Below are 19257 nucleotides of genomic sequence, written 5' to 3' on the forward strand. Positions count from 1 at the left end.
ATATTTCAAAAATTCAAGGAATTTTAAATTCATGAAAAACAAACTCACAAATATTATAAGCAAAGTAAATAAAAATCAATCTTCATCTCAACTTGATTCTAGTGCTGAAAGAAAAGTTACATATAGCGAGTATGTCCATAAAATCAAACAAAATATAAAAGATACAAAAGACTACAAAAAGATTCAGAGGCATCTTACATTGCATGAGATAAAAACGAAATGGACTCTCCCAATGAATAAAAAATGGGAAGAAACTCACCTATGAATCATGACAAACGACATATAAAATAAGGTAAATAATCTAAATTATGAATTTACATATAATGAGATATTCCTCGTCTGTAAAAATTTAGGTAGGGAGTCAAGTAAATTAAAAAACATTTTTTCTATATTTAAGTTTACCATGTCTTCCCTTGATACAATAAAAAAAATTCTTGGAAGAAATAAATAGTCTTAGAGAAAAATAAAGTATATAAATCAAAACTCTCTCTCCTTGTTTTTCATTTTATGAAAATCTTGGAAAATCTATCAAGTGTGAAAAAAGAATCCTTTTAGAAAATAAAATTGATGACTTGCATAAGAGACTTGATAATTTAACCAACGGGAGAGATAACTTAAAACTCATTCTTCTTCTTGTTGTTCTTGTTGTTGTTGTTGTTCTTGTTCTTGTTCTTGTAGTTGTCGTTGTTGTTAATGTCGTTCTTTTTGTCGTTATTGTCGTTTTTGTTGTCGTCATCATTTATTTTCTCTCATTTATATTATTGAAAAAATCATGCAACAAAAAGACAAGTAATGCTTATAAAGTTATAAAATAATATATAACGAGGTTGTCGCTCCCGGGGATTTTCATCCATGCTTGTTGTCTAATCTATGGGTGTGCAAAAGAATCTATGTCTAAAGCTAAGAACTAGAATGCATGCAAAATGTAGGGAAAAGAAAGAGTTCTACTCGCACGGGCCCTACCCCGCTGCCTACGTATCCTTTTTGAGGAATCAGAGGTACCGCAACTTAGCTAACTAGTTTCTGTTTGTTTTGTATTTTTTAGTTGAACAGTTACATTCGCATCCTATAACATGCTCTTAAGCACCATGAAGGCAAAAGAAAATAAAGAGTGTGGTTTGTGTTTTAAAGAATGCATGACATATAACCTAATGCAACAGGGAAGTACCTACCTAATGTTAGCATGCAAAGAGGAAACTATGCTACGTCTAGCCACCTACAAGGAAGAAGAAAAAGCAAATAATCGAGCATCGCTCGAAAACCAAACACCTATGAGGCGCAGGCCAAGTAGTAAGAAATGAGGGTCCCTCCATAGACAAGCAACCACGCATAAGACCAAACAGGAATAGGGTGATCAGACCACAGACAAGAGGAGCGAATCCCTCTTAACCGCGGTATCATGTTACCGAGGCAAGAAAAGATCGGGGGGAAAAGAATGGTGCGTGCGTACACCAAGCATCAACGTCGGACGATGCGAGCTATAGAAAGTGCATGGTTTTGCTGCTAAACCTTTTTCACTTGCCTTGTACAGGTCTTAGACTCAAATGGGATCTTGGGCACATGTTCAGAGCATCTACTTGCAAAAAGTGAGCATAAGAACGACTCAGCTGAAAGTTGCGAGAGTTGATTACAAACCCTCTCCGCTTGCCTAATTTAAGGACTTATCAATTGCCTTCTTTGAGGACTTTTCTGCAAGCACAAAGATAAACACATAAAAATATAGCCTCCCACGAGGACCTGGCCAGATGAATGTCTAATCCTACTTCTCATGTTATGAATGATGCGCAAAAGAAAATACGGAAGGAGATAAAAGGGAACAAAGACTTAATACTGAACGAATATCAATCCGTAAATAAATAGCAACCAAAAGATAGAAACACATGGGTCCGCGTGCGAGCTGGCAACAAGTGACAAACATATAAGAGATCCGGTAAACGGCATAACATCAATAAAGGGTAATGATGACGACGCGAAAAATAAATCGCGCGTCGAAGACACAATGTGTATCGGCATATCCGTGTAGTACACCTGCAAAGAGTCACAACATACAAGCAACAAACAATATGAAGGTATATGTGTATCATGTCTAAACGGGGAGACGAACGAACATAATAGGGAGAATGATGTCGTGTCCCAAAAATAAAGCGGAACACAAAGCAAAGCGCTTCAATCGGAAATACCATTCCATGTCCCTTGTACAAATTAGCACACGTTAGAAACAAAAGGAGTGCAACCGGAGTTGCACATTTGCATTATGAAACGAAATAAAGGCAAAAAGTATGAAACGATAAAAAGCGATTATGACATATTTACAAAGTAACATGAAATGAAATCAAAACTAGCAAACTAAATGCATTAGCACACAAATCATCAATCAAATATGCATACAAGTCAATTAAAACTCAAAGCACAAAAATCGAATCAACCGGAAGTGATAACGGTGAAAAGCAAAAAATAAGTGTAAAAAAAAAGTTGCTCAAAATTAAATGAAAATCGCATAGTCGCTTGCAAACATACAAACGGACTAAAAAATGAACTCGGTTTTTCTTAATTCGGCCCGGAAGTGGGTCAAAATGGCATTTTCGTAATTTTGGCAGTAACTTTTTTCAGAAATTGAAAGTGCTCGAAACTAAAAAGTAAATGCACAAACAGATTTGGAATCATCGACATACTGAAAAAGCACTATTCACATTCGCAAAAACTCAAAGCGGTTAATAAATTATGACAAAAATAACGAATCCGACACAATTACGTCTTTATGAAAATTTGGGAAAATTACACAACAAGCATGCACCATTCAACAATCAAGCTCATATATCAACATATCCCAAGGATTTTGAATCAATGAGCCACAAACAAGCATAAAAAACATGGCACAAGATTTTACCTCTTTGTAACAAGTATTTTTTTTGAGTTTCATGAACTAGCACAAAAACAACTATATTACAAATCACAATTATGCGACATACACATGCCTAAATGAATTCCGAATAAAGACACGTCACTTAGAAAGCATCCGGAAAATTAGGAAACAAAGCGAACAAGAATCATGCCAACAGTTCCAAGGAAAACCGTTTGGTTGGGCTAAATTTCGCTCTAAAACGATAATTTTCGCACAAGCTATAGCAGCAAAAAAACAAAGTGAAATTTTTCCGAATCGAGAAAGTATTCGCGTAGAGAGCTTCGAATGGTCTGAGAAACTCAGTTTTCATTAATCATAAACGAAAAAAATCCATACGGTTTGAAAGTTATAGCAAAAACAAGTTTCTAGCACAATCTTATCATCAATTAGGCCTCACAATAACTCTATTTTATGTAATGCCATTTTTTTTACAGGAGTTGTTTGGAGCACAGTGAACAATGGTAAAGGCTCGGCGTTTTGGCAATTGAATTGGTTGGGAGAACAATCCTTAAAGGAAGTTTTTCCCGACATTTTTTACGCTGCTAAGAACAAAATAGGCAGCGTGGCTGAAGCTGGAACTTTGACATGTTCTAAATGGAGTTGGAATGTAGAGAATATCATGGATAACACAGTTTTAACGCTGCTACCAAATGGTGATCATTTTAAGGAGCTGCTGAACGATTTTTCATCGGGGCAGGAAGCTGAGGACAACCATGTTTGGAAGCTGACAGCAGAAGGTACATACACTGTTAAATCTTGTTATGCTGTAATTTCTGAAGCAGTAAATGTTGTAACCGTTTTTCAAGATCACGTCGTGAAAGCTTTGAATATATTGTGGAAGATTGAAGCACCGGCTACGTTATTGTTCTTTGAGTGGCGAGTAATTCTTAATAGGATAGCTACAAAAGATCATCTCTTTAATCGTAGTAATATTCCGGATCCGAATGACATTCTCTGTGTGTTTTGTGAGTTGCATGAAGAATCAGTTTCTCATCTTTTCGGCTCGTGTACTTTTGCGGACAACATTTGAAGAAGAGTTTTTTGTGGTTAGGGGTTGTCACGGTTTTGAAAATGGAGGAGTTTAAGCTATTTTTCTTTCATGCTAACAAAGTTAATCATGCTTTCAACAGGAATATCTTAGGTGTTATTTGACTAGTTTCGATTTGGAGTTTGTAGATTATGAGAAACGATTTTATATTCAACCAGGTTGTCCCTTCTTTTGATGTTTGTATGTCAGCCATTGTGTTTAGATCATGGATTTGGCTATCTTCTTGTTGCACTCTAAAAGATGGTTGTAATTTTTACACTTGGAATAATCTTCCTCTCTTTTGTTTTGGGAGATAGAGGTTTTCTGTCTTGTATTTCGGTTGAGTATCCCTTATACTCTGTTTTTAATAGATCACTTTCCTATTAAAAAACAATTAGGCCTCACAATTTCACCTAGACATTTTGTCAAACATCTAAACTACAACAATTATCTCCAATTCAAATCAACAACATCTCTATCCACAACAAGCCTTGAACATTATTTTCAATCATCATCATCAACATGCTTTATCATTACCAATTATAATCCTCAAGGTTCAATTCACAACAACAACAATTAAAAATAACTTAATCATCATCATCTCAATTATTCAACACTATTATCACCAATTAAGTTCAATCACGATTCAAGAAAATTTACCGGAAATGTGAAGTTGAGAGATATTTGCCACTATTAGATTCTAAGAGCTAGAGATAGCTTCAGGTTTAACATTCACAAGAGTATCAGTTCTTAATGCTTCGTTTTGTTTAGTTGCATGAGACATTATCGACGAGACAATACGGTTGTTTTCTCAATTTTCACTACAAGAAAATTATTGTTTTACGACACAAAAATTACGACAGTTACTGGTAACTATCGTCATTGGCACTTAGAGACAGTGGTTACGACGGTTGACACTAACTGTCCCTAAAATTCATGTCACAACGGTAAAATTAGTTGTCCTAATATTGATGTTAGGACGGTAAAACAACCGTCTCCCCCTTAACCTTTTACTTTGTACGCTTCTCACGAAAAGTTTATTTTACAATAGTGAAGTTAACCGCCCTAAAACACATTTCACGACGGTTAAAACACCCGTCGCGCCTCTTAACATTTCATCATCCTCAAAATCTATGTCACAACAGTAAATTTACCGCCCTAAAACTCCTTTCACGACAGTAAAATACCCGTCGCGCCTAAAAGTTTAAAAAACTCTCAAAGGGCACGACGGTAACTTCACCCGTCGTATCCCCTAAACCATTATCCCGCGCTCTACGCTCGGTTTTATTTCACAGATTCTTTGTTTTCAAACCATTCATATTCACACTGAAACAAAAGAAACATTCTTTGTCCATCTCTTCGAACGTATTTTTCTTCAAAACTGTAAGTTATCTATAACACTTTTTCCTTGTTCTCTTCTTCACATATTTCTCTCCTTCTTTAACATTGATTTCAGCATTGGAGATTCACTTGAATCTTAGGGCTGAGCTATTTGTGTTGGTTGATTTTGAGTTTTAATAGATTAAACTGATGTTAGGTTTTCTAATTTGTTGCTTTAGGGTTTTATTGATTTTTGTGAGTTTTTAGGTTAACTTTAAATTGAAATATAGTACTGATGTAGTTGATTTTGTGCTTGTTTATTTCAGCTTATTTAGTAAAAATAATTGATTAATGAGAAATTATAGTTGGAAACCCTTAGTTTTGTTCAGGTATATTGCCATTTTCTGAAATTTCTATATCATCTAGGCATTTGGACATAACACTAATCTGGTCCTTATTCACTACAGAGCTCTGTGATTCTGTAACGAACTGATTCTATAAAGAGCTGATCACTGAAGATTATTGTTTTGTCTTCTGTTTTGTCTTATGTATTTTTATAACACACAATTGATATGGTATGATTATGTCACAAAACCCACTTAATTTGATGAGGCTTAGTTGTCGTGTAGTTGGAACAATTTCAATTTTATTTATTATTTTTTTTCAATTTATGATTCAGGTTTGATATCAAATGCAGTAACAAATTCTAAAATTGAAAGTAAAAACCCTATGTTCATAAACTGGTTTTAGCTTATTTCTGCAAGTTTAGCTTATATAAACCACTTATTGCTTATTATATTGGGTTGTTTTGATACATATTTCAGGCTTTGGATGCATCTTAGGTGTGTCTATTGCAACTGCATCAACTATTGCTTATTCTGTGGATGGTGAGCGGCATATTTGATTGATATTACATGCTTTAACTTTTCTGTTACTGTTGTTGAATAAAGGCTATAACGATGTTGTAAGCCCTATTGAGTATTGAAATTTGAAGAAATTGCTATTGTTTTGCGTTACGCTATTTAGTACAAACTACAAAGTCAAATAGTGGATTTAGCAGCACTACAGTGTTGTTGCGTAACGGAATTGAAAATTGCTATTATCTTTTAATTTTGCTGGTATATGTACTCCTGAGTTGCATTTCTCAATAATTTGGTACTGGTGGTTATTGATCTAGTGCATTGATATATTATTCTTTACCATTAGAAAGGGACAAGAGGACTTCTTGATGTTCCTTAATTTCCATTTTTTGCTAAACCACATTTTTGTTTTAGCTTCTCTTTGGTCTGTAGTTTCTCTATTTAATGCCTAGAATGTTATATTTTTTAGCACCACTTAATTAATGGTATAATTGGTATCCATTGGCTCAACTAATTATGCTACTTGGCAGGTGGAGAATCAATCAGGGTTGAATCTTCTTTCTCACTTCGATCAGGAACGAGTAACGATTCCCAGAAAACAGTCAGCCTCCATTTTATTAAGGTTTGAAGTTTTCATTCACACCCATGTATATGACACATAATTGAATATCTGATAAATTTATCTTTGGTCCTTGATCATATACCATAATTAAATATCCGATAAATAATCTAAGCGGGTCCTTGAACTATTTTCTTGAAATTAAGGTTAGAACTGCTGTCGTGGCTAGAGATACGCGCCAACCATACCAACCTTTATAAGTCTTCTCTGTTCCATAGTTTTTAAATTAATTTCATGGTGATTATTAATTGCTTTGTCAACTAATTTTATTTTTATGCTTAGCGTCATTTTCTTGTGGATGATGGGCGTGACAAAGAATTTGTACTTTCTTCTGCTGCAAAGAAATGGAAGGATGGCCGACATCATTTGTTTCGCAAATCTTATAAATGGGATCTCACATTGGAGGAAAATCTTCAAAAGTTTCCAACATGCGGAGACATTCCGGAAAATGAGTGGGCTGTTTTTGTTCAATATAGGCGGAAAGAAAAAACACAGGTAATAGTAGTATTTTTATTTGTTAGATTTCTCTATTTTGTATATTATCCAATCTATAACGTGTGTTTTTATTTGTTACCAATGTAGAAAATAGGCCAAAAAAATTCCCAGAATAGAGCAAAATTGAAGGCTCCGCATACACTCGGATCTAAGTCTCTTGCAAGGAAGAAACATGAGTTGGTATGTCTAACTCTATATATTGTTGATTTTACGCCTAATAATAGGAGTGGACAAACAGACGGTTTCGGTAGGTGACTGACCGAAAATGCCGATCTGATTATTACCACGGTTAGACAACTTAAGCACATTCCCGTCCACTAATTGAACGTAAAAATCATAATGGTCAAAGAAAATGACCGGAGTATTATGAATCTAGAGGGTGAGAAATAATTATTATGTTATATAGATCTTATAGATTTAGTTTGAATAAGTATGATATTTGTGTACAATAAAGAAGGAGAATTGTGCTCTCTCTGTGTGAGAGCGAAGAAAAACAGAGAGTATGATAAATTTTACGATCTACATCTTTTCATAAAAGATTCAAACTATATTCTAATAAAATTAATATAATATTAAAAGCTAGGCCCAAAGGTCTATTATAAAGAAAGAGACTTTAATAGATAAGTTGTTTGTAACTCTATTTGCAAGTTACAATGGAAAAAAATACAAGCAACTTAGTATGTAAGCTAGTCATTGGAAAAAATATAAAAACAATTTAGTATATGTTCGACTGTAATAAACCTCTAGAAACCAAAAATGGTGAATCGTGGTTAAACCAGTTTCAATTTTATCATTCGATTGTTATTTTTATTCATCGGTTTGGATCGGTTGGGTTTTTTGCCCACCCTTATTTGATAGTACAAATAATTAATATTAGTTCTTGTTTGTAGGAATCAAGAGATGGGCGAACATACAGCAGAGGAGAAATGTATGCAGTTTCTCATAAAAAGTCTGACGGGTCTTTTGTCAATGAAGATGCATACCACAATAATGTAAGTACAAGTTAATTCTTTTGAAATATTTGTTAGCAGGTTTGAGAAAAAATCAAAATTTTTGGCATCTATTAGAAATTGGAAGAACCTCTCGAAAAACTGATTAAATTAAGTTGAGAATTATGATTATTTGAGTTAATTAATTAGTCTTGTAGCTAGTTTGTCTCGTGATAAGTGTATCAAAGTTTTGTAACTGAGTAAATTCTGTCGTGTTCTAAAAATTGTCTGGTAATCCTCGACACCAAGTAATAACATATTTTCTTGTAGTGCAATATGAACAGCTTATGAGAAACCATAAACCAAATTTTGCTTTAGTTCTTAGTCTATTATTTTATTTTATACGATAAACAAATTTTGTTCAATAAAAGTCCCACATTATAATATCATTACTATTATTTGTTTTTTTACTCTCTAAAACCATTTCATGATGGACTTTCAACAAAAACTATGGTAATTCTTCTTAGATAATGATTTTGATGCACTATCAGTATGTGATTTTTTATGTTGTACACCAATCATAAAATGAAGTATGTTATATAATAAGATAAGAATAGTATGTTATATATATATATATATATATATATATATATATATATATATATATATATATATATATATATATATATATATATAGTGGCGGAGCCAGGATGAAATTGTTGAGGGGGCCAAATATTAAAAAAATGAGTAACTAATAAAAAAATATAATGTTAAAAATGTTTATTCATTTACCCAATAGCACTTGAATGAGATGGTAAGAGATCTTTTCCGCATTATTTAAAAAATTTGGGTTCGATCTTGGTCCTAGACATACAACCTCGTTAAATTTTTTTGAGGGATCCGACTCGAAAGATTAGTCTGTGCAATTGCGCGTAGAGATATCTCATTTCTACCCCAAAAAAAATCATTCTATTTGCTTTCACTTTTTTTTGTTACTAGCAAAAATAAATGTATAAATTGTATATTTTTTTAAACCCTTGTGCAAAAGTGTGTCAAATTATACTATAAAATTTATTGATACATCTTCAAAAATCAACTAATTATTGTCAACATAAATCAACTAATTATTGTCAACGTGTCTAGCAATATTATTATGTTCTTTATTTTTTGTAGATTTATGATTTTTATATGCTCTTTGTTCAATAATTTTGTATAGTGATAATTGATTGAAATCATTTTATGTGAAAAAATAAGAACCAAATAATCTATGCGTGTTTGTATGCGAGGAGGAAAGAAAATCAATAACCAAACAAAATATGAATGAGAGAGTGTAAAAAAAATACATTCAAAACTTATTTTAGAACAATTTTAAGAAATTGAATTGGATGGACATTATTGTTAATAAATAAATTGGATAGAATTTTTAAAAAGAATTATTAATACTTAATATAATATTAAGTTTGGGAATACATAGACAAATATTTAAAAAAAATTGTAAAAAGATTCAATAAAATTTAAAGAAATAGTAAAAAATTTCAATTTAAACATCAGCCAGCAAGTTTTGATCCGTGACATTGAGGTTGTAGTTATACAACAATATCCACTCGACCATTTTATATTTTTGATAACATGGTGCTTTATAAATTTATAAATATTGTTTTATTGGAAAAATTATATACTATACCTATTTTCAAAAAAAATCATAAAAACTTTGGGGTGGCCATGGCCACCCCCTGTCCCAAGGAAGATCCGCCCCTATATATATATATATATATATATATATATATATATATATATATATATATATATATATATATATATATATACATATATATATATGGGACGACTCAAGTGAGAACACTTGGTTATTATGAGAAATGAGAACAATGAATCACGACCATTAAATTTTGATTTGTTGATTTTAATGGACTGGATTGGTTTCTCTTTCTATGATCCTTAATAATTATTTTAAATCAACATAGAAAGAGAAACCAATCCAGTTCATTAAAATCAACAAATCAAAATTTAATGGTCGTGATTCATTGTTCTCATTTCTCAAATAACCAAGTGTTCTCACTTGAGTCGTCCCCTATATATATATATATATATATATATATATATATATATATATATATATATATATATATATATATATATATATATATATATATATATATATATATAGGGGTGCAGGATTGTTTATGTACAGAAATGGGTAATATTGTTTGTTCAATTTGCTCCTTTTCATGTGCAGGAAAAACTACAAGCTGCGATTAAGGATTTCGTGTCTGAAAATGAGGCATTTCAGAAAGTATTTGGAAAAGAAAAACATGGATATGTTCGGAGTATGGGAATTGGAGTTACGCCATCTCAGATTAACAGATCTACGAGATTGGCATCTTCTGCAGAAAGTGAAAAAATAAAGGAAATGCAATAAGAAATTGATGCACTTAAAGAAAAGAACTCAAAAATTGATGAATTGATGGAGGCAGTTGCATTCTTACGGCAAATGGACAATGCTAGGAACGAGGAAATTGAACTCTTAAGACAAATGCAAAATTCTAGTGAAAGATAGGTATATCATTTTGATGAATTTAAAGTTAAAGTTTATGAGTATTATTTTAATACTTTTTATTTTTAGGGATTGGAATCACCCGTTGATGGTAAACGTTCATCTGAGTCTAACAACCGAAATGTTGCAGATAATGGATCATCAAGAAGGACAAAATAGACTTTGCTATGAATTAATTGGATCTTGAACTTTTTTTTATGTATTTTTGGCAAATAATTCTTATTATTATAAGATTAGGATTTAATATGTTTTGGGTTTTTTCTTACTACATGACATGATTATGTAACTCGCATTTTAGATGATTTTGGAACTCACATTATTTTATATTATGATGCTTATTTGATATTAAATATTCTCCATTAGAATTAATTATATTATGTAAAAAAGTGTAGAAAATAAAAAATAACATTATATTTAAAAAAATTATTATATTTAAAAATATTTTTGCAGATAATAATTTAAATAAAAATTCTATAATAAAAAATAATATAAAATAAAAATTTCAAAAGGTAGTCACGACGATATGGAACCGTCGCAATCAACGAGTAAAAATAATTGAATAAGAGATTCACGACGGTATCGAACTGCCGCCATCAACAATTATAAAAAACTCAAAAAATAGTCACGACGGTATCGAACCGTCGCCATCAACGATTAAAAAAAACTCAAAAAATAGTCACGACGGTATCGAACCGTCGCCAATTTCTGATTATGTCAGTTTCAACCCGTCGTAAAGTTGGCCGACAGTTGTGTACGACGGTTTTTGCAACTGTCGCGAAACAGGCTGGGGACACACATTTCTACGACAGTACATCAACCGTCGCGGATAGCGAATTGCGACGATTTTAACCGTCCTAATATGCCAAAATCACTGTCGCAATCTCTCAATTTTCTTGTAGTGTTTGCGTTAGAGATAACTTTGATTGTGGGTGATACGTGATAGTATTGATGAATTCTTATATTGTGTTTAATTGATTGGTAGATTGCGTATTCTATGGGCGTATAAAACTCAATCCTGAATAGCTCTCTTCTCTGCTATACTTTACTTTTCCGTGTTTTGTATTTTGTACATTATACATGTAAACAAATTTTGTAACCATAAACTCATAAACATGGAGACTGTTGAACGACATTTTTTCCCTCGCACCAATCCTTGTGGAGACAATAAAACATAAATACTTCCAAAAATTTTGCTTGTTGCTTTACCATTTCAACACCTACCAAAGACGATAAATTATATATTTAACACACCCCCTAATTTATTCTGCTTAAACTTTCTACACCTATCATGCTCATAAGCTTCTTGAACAATTCCCCTTGCACTACTTTAGTCATAAAGTCAGCTATTTGATCTTCACTTCTACAATATTCCAACCATAGCCTTCCATTGCTTACTTTCTCCTTAAGGTAATAGAACCTCATCTCTATGTGATTACTCCTTCCATATGCAATAGGATTCTTGGCCAAATTGGTGGCATATATGTTGTCAATCTTCATAGTCCTAGCTACATGAACCTTGCCTTCAATTTCATTATCAAGTTCACAACCCATTTAGCTTGACAAGCACAGAGTGAAACTGCAATGTACTCTACTTCACATGATGATAAGGCCACTATAGGTTCTTTTCTTGAGCTTCAAACAACTGACGTACCACCGAGCATAAACACATAGCCTCTTATATACTTTCTATCATCAAAATCACCACACCAACTAGAATCGGCGTACCCAACAAGCTTGAACTCCCTTCCTTCATTTGTTGTTGGAAACCAAATTCTATAGTCCAATGTGCCTCTAAGATACCTTAGTAATCTCTTTGTGGCTGCAAGGTGTGAAAATTTTGGTTTTTGTATGAACCTACTTACCATACCTACATTATTTTCCTATTCATAAAATCAAGCAACTTATAACCACAATAACCAATCAAGATCATTTATGTTGATTTATGATCAAGCTTCCTCCTCAATTGGTCAGTCGCAATAGACCTAACTACTATTAAGTTGCTCAAGCTTGACTTGACACCATACTAACATTCCTATAGTGTAATCCATTATAGCCTTTTGGTTGAGCATCTATTCAAGATGCATGTTACAATGGACACGACCTTACCCCATCGTTAATTAGATAAATGTTTTCCCTTCAACATATTTCTCACCATGCTCATGATGGGTGTGTTCTTTCTCTTTGCGTGTTGAGGTGTTCATGGCGGAACCACCTCATGAACTATTCCTTCTATTTCGCATAATGCATCAAAATTACTTTACACATATTCTCCTCCACCATTAGTCCTCAATATCCTGATATTGGTGACAAACCAGTCTTTCCTACCATAATTCCTTCAAGTATGTCCATAATTTTCTTTTAAAATCATCTATAAATGTAAAAAAGTACTTGGTACCTCTAGTTGAGTCCACTTGGATAAGGTTACACATATTATAATATATGACTTCAAGAAAGGCTCTAAACTTGCTTTTGGCATCTTTGCAAAAATTATTCTTATGTTACTTAGCCTGCACACATTCTTCACACATTTCACGTGGAATTTGAATTTCAAGTGAATCAAAAACCATGTTTTTCTTCTTTAGATGTTTGATGTCTCTAAAGTTGAGATGCCCAAACCTATAATGTCATACCCTCTCATCCATGCTAGATGAACTTGCTAGGCACGTATGCTCTAACACATAAATTTCAATATTGAAGTTCCTATAGATATCTTCAAGATCAATCTTTCACATGAGTCATGTACTATCATCATCTTGTCCTCTATCACTTTATAGTTTTTTTAATCAGTTAACTAATAATTAACAGGTTGCTCTTCATGCTTAGAATGCATAACATATTTAATATCAATGACTTCTTACCATCTTTCCTAATGATCAAGACATTACCAATGCCTTCAGCTGCTAAAGTGATATCATTTGAAAACTTCATTTTGTTAATCAAGGATTGACTGATGCTGACAAACCAGTCTTTCCTACCACTTATGTGTGATGAATATTCTGAGTCCAAATATCATTGGTCTCTATACTTCTCTTCCTCCTTTGTTGTTAACATCATAAACACATCTTCATCATCTCTCTTTACAAGCTTTGCATCATCTTCTTGATTCTTCTTGCTTGCAAAGTACTCATCAGCAAAATGACCATATTTTTTTACAATTGTAACATTCAATGTTACTTTTATCAAAATTATTTCTTCCTCCTTTTCATCTATTGGTATTACCTCATTAATGACCACCTTAGTTTGCTACTTGTTTCTGATTCGATAAAATCTCTTCTTGTTGTTAAACTCTACCATTCTAATTGTTGTAGCCACCTCTACATTTGTTGTCATTCTATTTTCCTTTGTCCTTCCTATCTTTGCTTGATTGTGCCTATACTCCCACATCACTTTTTGTTTTTCTTACAAACCTCTCCACCATTATTTGATCATGAGACCCAAGAGTCTCTTGCAGTTCTTCCTTTGTCAAACGTGACAAATCTTTGGATTCTTCTATGGCTACCACAATATGATCAAATTTTGGAAGTAAAGATATCAAGATCTTTGCAACGATTAACTTGGTTGAAATCACCTCACCGCACATCTTGATTGGTTTCACCAACCTATTCACCCTTGTAAAGAATTCATCTATGCTTTCATTTTCTTTCATCTGAAGTAACTCATACAATCTCTTGTGAGTTTGTAACCTCCTATCCTTCACCTTCTCAGCATCACCAAATGACTTTTCCAATATATCTCGAGCCTCATTTGATGATTCAACATCTCCACCTTTTCAATGTTATTTGGATCAACACATTGATAAATTATAAAGAGAGCTTTATAATATTTCCTCTTCAATTTTTTATGAGCGTTCTTCTGATCATCAATGGCACGATCACTTATTGGTGTAACTCCATTTCTTACAAGATCTCACACATCTTAATAGCAAAAAACCACATTCAACTTCTTGCACCAATTATCATATTTATTTCCATTTAAAATGGGAAGAGTTACCGGAAAGTAATCATTTGGATGAAAAACTATTGCACAAGATCTTCCAAGAATCAAAGTCAGAGCAGTAGATACCAGATGTTGGAACAAACACAAAAACAAAAACACAAACACTCTTCACTTGAGTAATACACACATATACAGATTACTCAAGCTTTGTTCTTTCACTCACTCACACTTTGCATCATTGAGAATTGAGAAGAGATTAAAGTTTGAAATGAGAGGAATAAAATTATAGCACTAACTCATAAACATTACAAACTTAAAGTATATACCATAGCTTGCTAAGCAACTCAACAAACTTTAACTAAATCTATTTCACTAACTAACATAACAAATTCTATTACAACCAAATTTTTCTACTAACCAAACTCCTAACTTGTTTATCAAATAATCCACAAAAGACAAATTATAGATTTATCACAATATAATATGATCTCTTGAAAGAGATCTGATTTTTCTCAAATTTTTTTAAAAAAATATTAAATTGGCTATATGCTATCTAGTTAAAATGGATCGATGAAACATATAGTTTTGATGAAATACTGTCGGCAACGTATAATCTTAATTAAGTATATCTTACTATTTATGGATTTAATAAAACAATACAAAGACAAAACTAGATGCAACCAAAACTTTATAGTGATACAAAGTCACTTATTTGGAGTATTAAGGCCTTCATTTGAAGGTGGTCTTATATAGTCGTACCAATTATAACTTTTATAATTTTAACAACGATCCTTTGTTTTATTTTTTTTAGGTTGTATTTGATGAGTAATTTTCTTTAATTTGAACTTGTTTAGCTCTTTTGTAGTTTTCTTTATAGAATTTTTGGTTTTTTTTTTATATATCTTGATTAAAAAAACAAATTCACATTACGTGCGTCTTTGATAAACATTACAAGCAAAGAGCATGCTATGCCAAAAAGACAGCACTAGTATTTCGAAGTATATGGAAAATGACTCATTTTCTTAATATAGTTATCAAGTCATAGTCATAATTAATAATCATTTTTCAATCCACTTGAGACTATAATTAGAGAATTATAGCATTGAAGTTCTTATGTTTGTTTGAGTTCACATTTTTTAATTTTCAAATTGAGTAATGCTTAAACTCTTTGTTTTTCAAAAGAAAGATATATTTATATAGAAAAAGAGAATCTATATACAAAATGATCATTTAATAAGGCAAGACAAACAAAGTTAAGATGGGTCATTTAATAAGGCAAGACAAATAAGACATGCACACTCTATACTAACAATTCCAAAGCTCAACAAGAAAAACCATTCATATAAAAAGCATAAAAACCTTTGTTCTACCTTAGATCCCTTTTTGGGACAAATAATGGATACTAAGAACACTATTATAAATTGTTCATTTCTAACTTAACTCTAGTTAACAATTCTTTAGGTAGTTAGAAGTTTGTTTCATACATCCATATTATATACTTACACTACTAACAAAACCCGTGCGTATACGCACGGGTTCAGTTCGATTACGCTAATTTGGATATATTTTTTATTTTAAATAAAAATATTTTTAAAAAATTTAGATAAATAATTGATTATTTCGTATATAAAAATTTTTAGATCAATAATAATTGTTTTTCTGTATATCATTTTTGGATTAAAATATTTAATCATAAATACCATTTCTCGTATATAAAAATATTTAGATCAATAATAAATTTTTTTCCTTATACAAACTTCATTTTTATTTAGATATCATTTACAAAAATATTTGGATCAATAGTAAATTTCGTATATAAAAATATTTAGATCAATAATAAATTTTTTCTCGTATGCCATTTTTTAATATAAAATATTTGGGTCATAAATACCATTTTTCGTAAATAATAGATTTTTTTCCGTATACAAATATTATTTTTGGTTAGATATCATTTACAAAAATATTTGGATCAATATTAAATGTTCGTATATTAAAATATTTAGTTCAATAATATATTTTTTCTCGTATACCATTTTTGGATCAAAATTTTTTGATCATAAATCATTTCTCATATATATAAATATTTAGGTCAATAATAGATTTTTTCCCCGTATACAAACTTCATTTTTGTTTAGGTATCATTTACAAAAATATTTAGATTAATATTAAATTTCATATATAAAAATATTTACATCAATATTAGATTTTTTTCCCGCATACCATTTTTTAATAAAAAATATTTGGATCATAAATAACATTTTTCGTAAATAATAATACAAATATTATTTTTATTTAGGTATTATTTTCAAAAATATTTGGATCAACATTAAATTTTCGTATAAAAAATATTTAGATCAATAATAGATTTTTTTTCCGTATACCATTTTTAAATAAAAAATATTTGATCATAAATACCATTTTCCGTATATAAAAATATTTACATCAATAATAGATTTTTTTCCGGTATACAGACCTCATTTTTGTTTAAGTATCATTTACAAAAATATTTGGATCAATAGAAAATTTCGTATATAAAAATATTTAGATCAATAGTAGATTATTTTCCTGTATACCATTTTGGAATAAAAATATTTGGACCATAAATACCATTTTTCGTAAATAATAAATTTTTTGCATATACAAATATTATTTTTGTTTGGGTGTCATTTACCAAAATATTTGGATCAATATCAAATTTTCGTATATAAAAATATTTAGGTCAATAATAGATTTTTTGGCCTATTCCATTTTTAAATAAAAAATATTTGGATCATAAATAACATTTTTCGTATAGAAAAAATTTAGATCAAGAATAGATTTTTTTTTCCCGTATATAAACTTCATTTTTTTTAGATATCATTTACAAAAATATTTGGATTAATAATAAATTTCGTATATAAAAATATTTAGATCAATAGTAGATTTTTTCCCGTATATCATTTTTGAATAAAAAATATTTGGAACATAAATACCATTTTTCGTAAATAATAGAATTTTTCCGCATACAAATATTATTTTTATTTAGGTATCATTTACAAAAAATATTTGAGTCAATATTAAATTTCCGTATATAAAAATATTTAGATCAATAAGAGATTTTTTGAATAAATTTTTCCCGTATATCATTTTTGACTAAAAATCATTTCGATCATAAATACCATTTTTCGTATATAAAAATATATATATCAATAATAAATTTTTTTTTTGAAGAAAGAAGTGAGAAAGTGATGAAAGAGAAAAAAAATGAGAATGGAGAGAGATTTGATAAGTTTGATAAAATATAAGAGTTGTATTATTTTAATAAGATTAAGAACTTTATGGTGCAAAGACCAAAAAACCACAATTTTAATGTGGTGGCAAAAAATCATATAAGGGTATTTTTGACTTTTCCACAACCATTAATTTTCTTATACTATAGATTCAATTTAATGTTCACAAAATACCGTGAACATTAATAAGAATAGAAAATAGTTATATGAATAGTACATAAACAATGGTTGTTAATAGTAATATGAACAGTGCATGAATAGTGATAACACAAAATTAGTTAACTGAGTGTAAAAAGTTAATTAATAAAATTTATTATTTGGTTAATAACGGCCTAGATATTAAAAATAATTTTTTAGTAATACAAAGTTGGTTAATAATATATTAAAAATAATTTGTTATTAGTAAAATAAAGTTGGTTAATAATGTGTAAAACGTTGGTTAATAAAAAGATGAAGTTGGTTAATAAACGTCAAGATATTAAAAATAATTTAGTAATAAAATAAAATTGGTTAGTAAAGTATAAAATATTGATTAATGTAGTGTAGAAATGTTTATGAAGTTGGTTAATCACACAGTTTTTATATCAATATTTTTAATCCAAAATTAATTTTTTTTTTTAATAAAAACACTATTCACCATATTGGTGAATAGTAAATACATTGTAGTGTATATTTTGAATGGAAGAATATTATTTTTCTTTGCTATTTTCATATGGATTAATATTGTAGGTACGCTCTATTTTAATAATGAATCAATTTAAAAAGCATATAATATCTGCCCTCTAAAAAAGTTGAATTAATTATTTATAATAATAGGGTCGGTCATTTGAATTTGGGTGCCTTAGACGAATCAATAGAGTGATGTCCCTATAATTTTTGTTAACAATAAATACTAAAAAATAAAAAAAATAATTGATAAAAAAAAACACATTTTCATCTGACATTGTGCAAAAAGAATACAAATATGAATCTTTGAATCAATGTTTATATTAATGAAAATATAAACCAATAAAATGTGTTACTAAAATTTACTATACAGGGGTAAAATATTATACAATAGGTACCTTTTATTCCTATATATTAGAAGTCTAATACTTTTTACTCATCTAACCCTAGGGGAAATCAGTGAAGAATAATACAATAAATCAGGCTAACCTTCAATTAAAACATGTAAATAAGGCTAGGAGACTCTGTGAAGTAATAAAACAAATTCGTAAGTTAGTTGAAACAAGATAATTTGGATTTTGGCTTAGGGTTCTGTTGAAGTATTAGTGGCTTAGATTAATTAGATTTAAGGGCTGTTATTAGATCTAATATTCTACTTGTAT

The 19257-nt window shown here is 30.4% G+C and overlaps 1 protein-coding gene across 2 annotated transcripts; it reads left to right on the forward strand.

Moving 5' to 3' along the window:
- The first annotated feature begins 4981 nt into the window (after positions 1-4981).
- LOC131606354 (uncharacterized) lies at positions 4982-10768 on the forward strand. Of its 2 annotated transcripts, XM_058878600.1 has the most exons (5): positions 4982-5312; positions 6074-6136; positions 6640-6731; positions 8114-8215; positions 10407-10768. In XM_058878600.1, exons 2-5 carry the CDS (start codon positions 6134-6136, stop codon positions 10573-10575), a joined length of 366 nt encoding a protein of 121 aa, XP_058734583.1. In that variant the 5' UTR covers positions 4982-5312; positions 6074-6133; the 3' UTR covers positions 10576-10768. The 2 variants fall into 2 exon arrangements, 1 of the variants encoding a protein (XP_058734583.1); XR_009284812.1 differs by lacking the exons at positions 4982-5312; positions 6074-6136; positions 6640-6731 and adding an exon at positions 7465-7602.
- The last annotated feature ends 8489 nt before the right edge of the window (positions 10769-19257 follow it).

This window comes from Vicia villosa, linkage group LG5, assembly GCF_029867415.1.
Source record: "Vicia villosa cultivar HV-30 ecotype Madison, WI linkage group LG5, Vvil1.0, whole genome shotgun sequence".
Classification (NCBI taxonomy): Eukaryota; Viridiplantae; Streptophyta; class Magnoliopsida; order Fabales; family Fabaceae; genus Vicia; species Vicia villosa.